The sequence below is a fragment of the Cupressus sempervirens genome, chromosome 6 (genome assembly GCF_028749045.1).
Source record: "Cupressus sempervirens isolate cs-2001-9-10 chromosome 6, ASM2874904v1, whole genome shotgun sequence".
NCBI classification, from domain to species: Eukaryota; Viridiplantae; Streptophyta; class Pinopsida; order Cupressales; family Cupressaceae; genus Cupressus; species Cupressus sempervirens.
The window spans coordinates 367,132,035-367,140,820 of NC_143123.1; the positions used below are offsets into that span (position 1 = coordinate 367,132,035).

The 8,786-nt window shown below is 38.0% G+C and overlaps 1 protein-coding gene across 1 annotated transcript; it reads left to right on the plus strand.

Moving 5' to 3' along the window:
• The first annotated feature begins 1,442 nt into the window (after nucleotides 1-1,442).
• Nucleotides 1,443-7,799, plus strand: LOC149552608 (cytochrome b561 and DOMON domain-containing protein At3g25290-like). The gene is made up of 3 exons (XM_089788201.1): nucleotides 1,443-2,120; nucleotides 6,647-6,901; nucleotides 7,168-7,799. Exons 1-3 carry the CDS (start codon nucleotides 1,500-1,502, stop codon nucleotides 7,441-7,443), a joined length of 1,152 nt encoding a protein of 383 aa, XP_089644327.1. The 5' UTR covers nucleotides 1,443-1,499; the 3' UTR covers nucleotides 7,444-7,799.
• The last annotated feature ends 987 nt before the right edge of the window (nucleotides 7,800-8,786 follow it).

Genomic DNA, 8,786 nt, shown 5'->3' on the forward strand with positions numbered 1-8,786 from the left:
CTTAACACTTCTCTATTTAGACCTATCTTGTGCAAATATCATTGACTAAATATTCGAGTGTCTAACCTTATTAATTGCACAATTATATGCAAAAAAAACAAAAGATAAAATTTTCCACTAATTCAACTTCAACAATTTTCTCCTAATTTACCCTAAATATCTATTTGACATTCCATGAAGTGCAATTGCTAGTTTTACAATTAATATTAAGATATTCCTCATACTTGCCTAAAACTCTCATATTAGAAAAATGTGAAAACAAATTATTACATTTTTTATTACTAAACATCTCCTTTTCATATACATATTTCTTAATATTTCTATTAAAATACAAACTATTTTTATACAATTGATGTCTCTTATACCTTAAATTTAAAATATCTTCTATATTTACCAAGAACTCTTCTAATAGAAAAATCCAAAATAAATTATAGTATTTTCACTTTCATATACATGTCCTATAATATTTCTATTAAAATAAAATCAAAGCTATTTTTATACAATTGACATCAGTCAGCACGAAGCCTGCGAGCTACCACTCAAGGACATCCATGCCGACAAAATCACATAGGGCACAATCTTGGCCTCATCCCTAATGATGTCGGAGTCCTGCACTCAACAAAACTTTATCCGTGGTGAGCTCTTTGTTAGCCATTCAATTTCACCAATAGACCAAAGGCCCATTGACAAGTCAGTGTATTTTCACTCTCATTAATAGCAAAACATCTTGCTATGGGTGATACTTAATATTTCTATTAAAATTAAATAAATAAAAAGACCAAATAACACAACAGTTCAAAGTAGTTAGATTATATGGAACTTCGAGATAAAAACTTAATTTGTAGGTAGACCGTACGGAAAGTGAAAGAGCATCGAAAAGAAGAGACATAAAAAAGCACACGTGGAATCTCATGATGTTTGGTGCTACCTGAAAAAACATAATGATCGAAAAAACGGGGAATAAATTGGGCGGCAGGGGCCCTCATTAATTCTCCTCCACGTGTTATTCTTACACTTCACGGGAGCACTGTCCCTCCTCTTCTCGGCGCCAGCCAGTAAAAACCCGGCTGCCCACCGCCGATCGACGGTCACCCGGGACTCAGTAAAAACTGCTCGATTTGACCACAAATTAAAAGAAGGAATAAATGAGGAAATATAGCACGCGACGGCGTTAGTGCAATCCAAGGTCCCGGGAATAAATCTCGTACCGCTCTGATAATAATACTGATTCCACTCTGCCGCCCTAACGATTGTCAAAACCGTGGTAAATTTTCATTTTAACGTGTCATTGTGCCAAGGGCATACTCAAATGAATGTAACGCATGTATTTCCCGGCGGTACTTACCGGCTAATCCGCACTTGTGCTGCAGTTGTTTTGGTTTGCGGCTAAATTAAGAGCGGGAAGAGTTATAAAAACCCCCGGTGAGTGCAAAAAGAGACTCGATTGATCGGCATTTGGTAGTTCCGGCTCTGTGAAAGTAAAGAAAGCTTTTCTATTCATGGCGAACTGCAAATTTCTTGCACTGCTTTGTGTATTGATGGTAATGGCGTCGGCGCCGGCTTCGGCGGGGGCTCAGTCGACGTGCACAAAGTCGTTCAGCAGCAGTAACAGATTGTTTAGCAGCTGCCAGAGTCTGAATCAATTGAGCGCGAATTTCGCATGGTCGTACGATCCTGAGAAGGGGAGCGTGAAAATGGCCTTCACTGCGAAGCCCGCGGCCTCGGGTGGGTGGGTATCTTGGGGGATCAATCCTGCGGGCACTGGCATGGTCGGGACTCGATCGCTGATCGCCTTCAAGCACTCCAATGGCAGCATGGTCGTCACCACTTACAACATTACCACGAAGACAAGCCCCCCTAAGCCTTCTGCCATCGATTACAAGGTCAAAGATATGGTTGCCGAGTCTACCAGCGGTCAGATTACCATTTATGCTACCTGGACTCTCATGAACAATAAGACCAGTATTAGTCATGTGTGGCAGACCGGCCCAGGAGTCACTGGTCTCATACCTCAAACCCACGCCTTCAATGCTGACAATTTGGGGAGCTTGGGGACTATCGATCTCTCCAGTGGAGTCACAACTGCGTCTTCGGGGAGTCCACATACTGTCTTGAAAAATGTAAGTCTTTGTTTGGGTTCGCTTCAAATTTGGGGGCTTTTACTAACATATGAGTTCTTACTTTTTTTTTGTGGGTTTTTAAAGGAATTTGTTTGTAGGCTTGTGTTGGTAATTGGGCAGACTGATTGTTTCATCCGTCGTCTAACAAATGTGCTTTTTGGGGGTTTACTTTGTCTTAGAGCAAGGTATTTTACTCATGAGATGGAAATTGGGCAGGCTAAGATATATATTTATGGATTGCCCTCCTCCATATGAGGAATCTAGTACCACTTTGCTTCATTGCCGCGCATAACTGGGTTCTCTCTAAATTTCCATTCTCAACAATTGTCCTGTGGTCGAGGTCTAACCCGATTTTAAGCAACGACTCTCTGACGGCATTGAAGAAGATTCCAAATACTTGGCTTTAGGCCCGGAGTTGGGACGCTGAATCTGGTAATATGTCGTTGACGTCTTCAGGGCGTAGAGTGCCGGGGGAATCCCATGTAGTTTTCGGTTGCTGCCACTTGATTCTCATAGAAGTGTGAATCTTGAAACTCAACGCCTTCGAAATAAGTCATTGGCGTGTTTTGGTCACGACCGTTTAGAGTCATACCCCATTTTCCATCTTCAGAGAGTAAACTGTGAATCACTTTTATGGTGAGGGGAGTTTGTAGTTGACCCATTTTTTGAAAATTGTACATGTTGAAGTTTGAACCCAGGACTGCCCCTGGACTGCCTTCTTTCTGGTAGGATGTGGATTATTCTGTCGAGCACTTATAAGCTATAATCTATCGATGTTTTACTTGTTAGACAGTGGCTTGTGTACCACATTCTGGAGAACATTAAAGGACGCCCAGTTACGCCTTTACTCCAGTACTGCACCATTTGTTCTTACAAAACAGGTTTTTATTCGAAGAACCGGATTGCCTATTTCATGTTGAGAAACATTTGGGCATGCAAGACATTAGATCCGTGTCGTACTCATAGTTAAGGTTTGTTATATGTTGTACTAATTGTCCTTGCTGTAGTTATTCTCTTTAGGAATGTAATTTGGATTTATTGATACTTAACTATTTGTTCTTACAAAACAGGTTTTTCAGAAGAACCGGATTGCCTATTTCTCATGTTGAGAAACATTTGGGCATGCAAGAAATTAGATCCGTGTCGTACTCATACTCAGGGTTTGTTATATGTTGTACTAATTGTCCTTGCTGTAGTTATTCTCTTTAGTAATGTAATGTCTTCCGAACAAAATTCCCATTGTTGTCTGTGACATATTTCTAGACTACTCGAGACCCTCTACCTGCCTGTGGACTCATTTACCTTAAACACTTGTCCTTTCATGACTATGATAGGGTTTCCTCTATAGAACTTTGATTGTCTATGCCTCTGTTTTGGTTTGAGAATATAGGTTTGATTTTCTATGCCTGGACTGTGGGCAATGTTTTGGTTTGAGTATTTATTTTCTACAGCCGAGCTTTTTGTGCTTATATGTGTGTTTCATTCTGTGATTGAAAATTGAGTTTTTACCTCTCCCTCATATCCTTTTATGTTAATTATCTTGCCAGCATAGTGTCATTGACGACTCATACGATATGAGCAATTGGACACTGGAAAGCCTACAAATCGGACACCAGACAGTCCCTCCGCTAATGGAAGTCTATAACATGAGCCCTTTGACCCTGCTCGAAAGGGTTTTCTCTAGCAGTTACAATGTCTGTACTTCTGTGCTCATAAACTCAGCAGGCTACGATTTCAACCCACAACCTTACTCTAGCTTGTGGGCTTCTCCGGTATTGAGCTTCTTGTCTTTATATGCAGGGTTCTTTCTAGGAGTATTACTATTTATTGAGCACTTTGACTTCCACCTTATGTTACACCTCAGGCATACTCATATTCGTCCTCCAAACCAAGCTCAGTATTAGCATTTATTCTAGAAATTTGGAGTTCAGATCTGCTTTCCATCTAGGATTCTAGTGGTTTGCACTGCTACTGGGCTACTTTCCCCTGCATAAAAGGTTTCTCTCTATGAGATTGGACTGATGTATTCAACATTTACTCTTTCTAGCATGAATTTCTGTTTCACAGCAATGGAATTCCCAATTTGAATTATTACATTTCTTCTGTGAGTAAGCATTTCTATATGTCGATTGTTTCTTAGCATTCCCCAAGAAATGCATTTTGTTAGGTGGTTTTTATTAGCAGTTACATTTTGTAAGCTTTTCTGTTAAATTCACTCAAGAATTGTGCTTCATCCTACCATTGCCAACAATGTTTAGACATATTCTAAGGAACAGTAGCCTGGCCTTCTACATCCAAAACTCTGCAACACCATCAGGCCTTACAAAAATCAGGGCCTTTTAAGGTTTGAATCTACATCTATTGTATGACATCCAATCATTTGACGAAGCTGTGTCCTTATAGAAAACAATTTTCCTGAGAAGTGCATTTTGGTTGTTGGTTTTTATTAGAAAGTGCAAAGCTGGTCTACCAAAGCAACTCAAGATTTAGGCCTCATCTCTACCACTACCAATTATGTTTGCACGTATTCTAAGGATTACCAGTGATGTTTAGAAATATTCTAAGGAACAGTGGCATATTTTTCTCCATTTAATTACCGTACAATACCATCAGGCCTTACGAAAATCAGAGGCTTTAGGAATTACCCTACAATACCATCAGGCCTAATGAAAATCAGAGGCTTGAGGCCTTGTAAGGTTTGAATCAAGGTTGATTGCATGATATCCAATCACTAGACAAGTCTCTGTCCTTTGAGAAAACATTTTCCTTCGCTTCATTGGTTTATGTGTGAAGAGCCCTATATTTTCAATATGTATCGGAGCTAACTTATGCCTTCTATTTCCCTCTATTTTTATCATATGGCTTACGTTAATATCCAGCCAAAGCCACGAGTAACATACATCTGTTCTAATAGACTTCCCAGGTTATCACTAGTGTCTGTGTAGAATAGACTTTAGCAAGGACGTCTTATAGGTGCTTCCAACCAAATAATTGGATCACGAAGGAGTAAAGAACTTTTAAATGAACTCTACCTTTAGGATTTCTTTTGTTTCTTTGAACAAAGGATATAGAGCTGTTACATTCCTTACAGTCCATGAGAATTTGTTTGAAAGAGAAACGAGACTGAAATAGAGGATGGCATATCACTTATGTAGTGGGTAATCACAGAAAATTATAACATACACCACCACTAACCTATTCCTCTCAGTGCCTTCACGGAATCTCAATGGGATGTATTTTTCCTCAGTCCAACTTCATCCCTTTGTGAGAATGTTTGACTTTCATTTATTATAGCATATCACTTGCACTTGTTGGCAACTTCGGAAAATTTATTCACCACTACCAACAATATCCTCTCGAGATCTTCAGAGTCTGTGAGGGATGTTTTTCTTCGCCAATGTGTAACTCCTTGCCCTTGTGAGTATACTTATGATACTTATTTTCATTTCTTCTAAGCAATAAGATTATGGTTCCCATTGGACAGAACCGATTTCTGTAAGTGAAAACCGACAAGGATATTATGTTTGGATAATGTCTATAGTTGATATGGTGTTTTGAGTTATATGAGTATGCCAACTGATGTTTTGCTTGAAGGTTTGTCTTCCATCATGAAGTTTTAACTGACTCCAGTTCTCCTGAATACGGTGACTGTTTATGGGAAATGATGGTAGTGGTTTATTATTCTGTTGCAGCATCTTTTCAGAACAATATCCAATGATTTCAAGTTTCAAGATTGCATATCGCGGGGCTTGATGTATATATTTAAACTGTTTGAGAATTCTGTTGCTTGATCTCAAAGCTGCATCCTAGCAGGCTACTTAAGCATATCCATGGATCTGCCAAATAGTTTGCTGTTATTTGTTTCTTTGTATTATATAATCTCACAAGAGAAGTTTTATTTGTTTTAATATCTTGCCTTTGTCAGCTATGCATGCTCTTTTCTTTTTATTGTTCTCGTGATTATACCCCTCCTTTTTATGTTGCTTGTTTTTTAATAGCCAAATCATATAGTAGGTGTATGGTAAATTTCTCTGCCTTCTAAATACAAAATTGAGTTTAATGGATGTTTTAGAAAACTAAACAAGATCATACTACGCGAGGCTTCATAATTAAATGAAGAATTGTATTATTAGTTAAAAGTAAGCTTAGGTAACCAGTAAATTTTGAATGCCAAGGTATCTCAAGCATTAAATATTAAAGATCCAATTAATTACCCTCATGCACTACTGTTCCCCTGTTGATAAAGATTACTGGATTTTCAGAGCTGTTTGTACTCTTAAGATCAACAATCCATGATGTTTTGACCCTCCACTGTCCTCTTTACCTTTTGCTTACCAAGCAAGTGCTGGGTTTGTATTTGGCATGAAAAGCAAATACTAGGGGTCATAAATATGTATCACATGTATCTACCTAAAGGTGTAGAGGATTAATTAGGGATTATCCCGGGTTCTTTCTTTTACTGAGAGATTAGCAGGACACTTATCACATTGTAGACTAAAATATTTTGCTTGATTTTCCTACTGCAGAGGCATGGACTACTGAATGTTGTTGGCTGGAGCATCATGCTTCCTATTGGAGTAATTGTCGCAAGGTATATGCGCTCTGTTGAATCAGCAGACCCTCTCTGGTTCTACCTCCATGTTTTTTGCCAAACGTCTGGCTTTGGTCTTGGTGTGGCTGGATGGGTAACTGGTCTTAAGTTGGGAAGCTACTCAAAAGGGATTGTCTATCATCAGCATCGAAACATTGGAATTGCAATTTTTGCCATCTGCACTGTTCAGGCAAGTCATACTTATTCAATTTGGGCAAGGGTTGCCTAATGAATAATTGAATGATCTTAATAATGTCCGAAAGATCAACGCAGTCTAAAATACTAGATTGCAATGTTTCTGATTTGTACATGTATTTATGCTCAGATTCCTATTTTTTCTGGTTTACATGATTTTTCCGGAACTTGTATTGTTAATCACATCACTTGTCCCCATCAACTGCAATTTTTACCACCCAATAGCTGCATTTTTATAACCATTGTTTTTGGATTTTGCAGATGTTTGCATTGCTATTGAGGCCCAACAAAGACAACAAATATCGCAGGTACTGGAATATATATCATCACAGTGTTGGCTACACGATCATCAGTTTGAGCATAGTGAACATTTTCAAAGGATTTGATATGCTGCAACCTGAGCACAAGTGGAAGCGTGCATACATTGGAGTGCTTATTGGTTTGGGTGGACTTGCTGTTGTCTTAGAAATAATATCCTGGATTGCTTACTTCATGAAGAAATCCAGATCTTCTTCCAAACGAAACAGCGGTGTGTAGAGGGACATTTTGGTCAGAGTCTAGGGGCCGTTGTAATTACCTTTCAGGGTGGGATACCTGATGATTACAGATGGTGCTGGCAACAATTCAATTCTTTGTGTAAACTAACTCTAGTGGGTCTTTTTGATTTGTCATACATTTTCAGGTTGTGGGTTTCGTCTGGGAGGTGTTGTATGTATAGTGTACATTTGGGCTTCCATATATGCCCGAGTCTGTCGCATATTTAATAGTTAATTTATTGCATGGAGTCGCTCTCTCCCCGCTACAGTTGGGGGTAGAGTTGTTTTAAGACTTGGATTTTGCCTACTCTCTTGGTGAGTATTTAATGAAGTCGTCGCCATTTTTTTGTCGGGCAATCTTTCAATCTCATATCCGTTTGGCTTAATATATCTCCACCTTTAAAATATTTATTATCACATTACTTACTACTACTTACTAGGGAAACAACCTAAAAGGTAAAAACTATGCTTAAAACACTACAGCAACAGCAAAACTATATATAGGCCAACGACTAATGCTTACTAGTGAAAAAGAGTAGGAACAACAAATAACGGAAAGCTTCAATTTCAAATTTTATTTTATGCAATGTTAATTAATGAGAAATCTTTCATTAGTTTTGCGTTTCTAGAGTATTTGTATGCCCTGTCAAAGACCTTCATATCATACCCTTTCTTTCTAGAGTGGGCGCTAGGAAAACACCACAAACTATCTCCGGGAGTTCCCTTACTATTCTATGGCCCCCCTACAATTCTATGGGCTACACTCCATCTTTTATACGTTATATGATATGATCCATCGGCAGTGTTATACGATCCATCGGCCCTTTGCTCTGGCATGGAGGGGAAAGCTTAAATTGCAATTTTGATATGGAGATTTTTTCTAGAATTTTAAGGAAATATGGAAAACCTTTTCCTTTCACAAAGAGCTTTGGATGAGGAGTTCATAAAATTGTGCTGTAATGGATTATATCTAATTTTAATTTTCTAGGTAGCTTTGTATTTTAAACAATGTGATCAAATCTTTAATTTAAAAAACGAAGAAATTATGATATTTTTGTAATGCTATGCTTGGAAGTCCAAAAGAAATAAATCTAATATGTTATAAAGTTTACTAAACTATTTAAAAAAAAAATTTAAATAACATCAAAGTAACAATGCAAAAGCAATATACAATCACACATGTGAGTCACAATTACAATGTCCATAATCATAAAATGAATAAACACATACATAATCTCATATACGCATACATAAAAGCAATTGATATGATAAAGTAGCAAGGTATGCAATAATAAATACAAGTACATCAATATACTTCATACATGATACACAAATACAACATCA

Excerpts from the sequence above, each read along its gene's own strand:
- LOC149552608 (XM_089788201.1), top strand. The coding sequence starts at position 1,500 with ATGGCGAACTGCAAATTTCTTGCACTGCTTTGTGTATTGATGGTAATG. Across the intron at positions 2,121-6,646 it reads CACATACTGTCTTGAAAAAT|AGGCATGGACTACTGAATGT; the intron begins GTAAGTCTTTGT and ends TTCCTACTGCAG. Across the intron at positions 6,902-7,167 it reads TTGCCATCTGCACTGTTCAG|ATGTTTGCATTGCTATTGAG; the intron begins GCAAGTCATACT and ends TGGATTTTGCAG.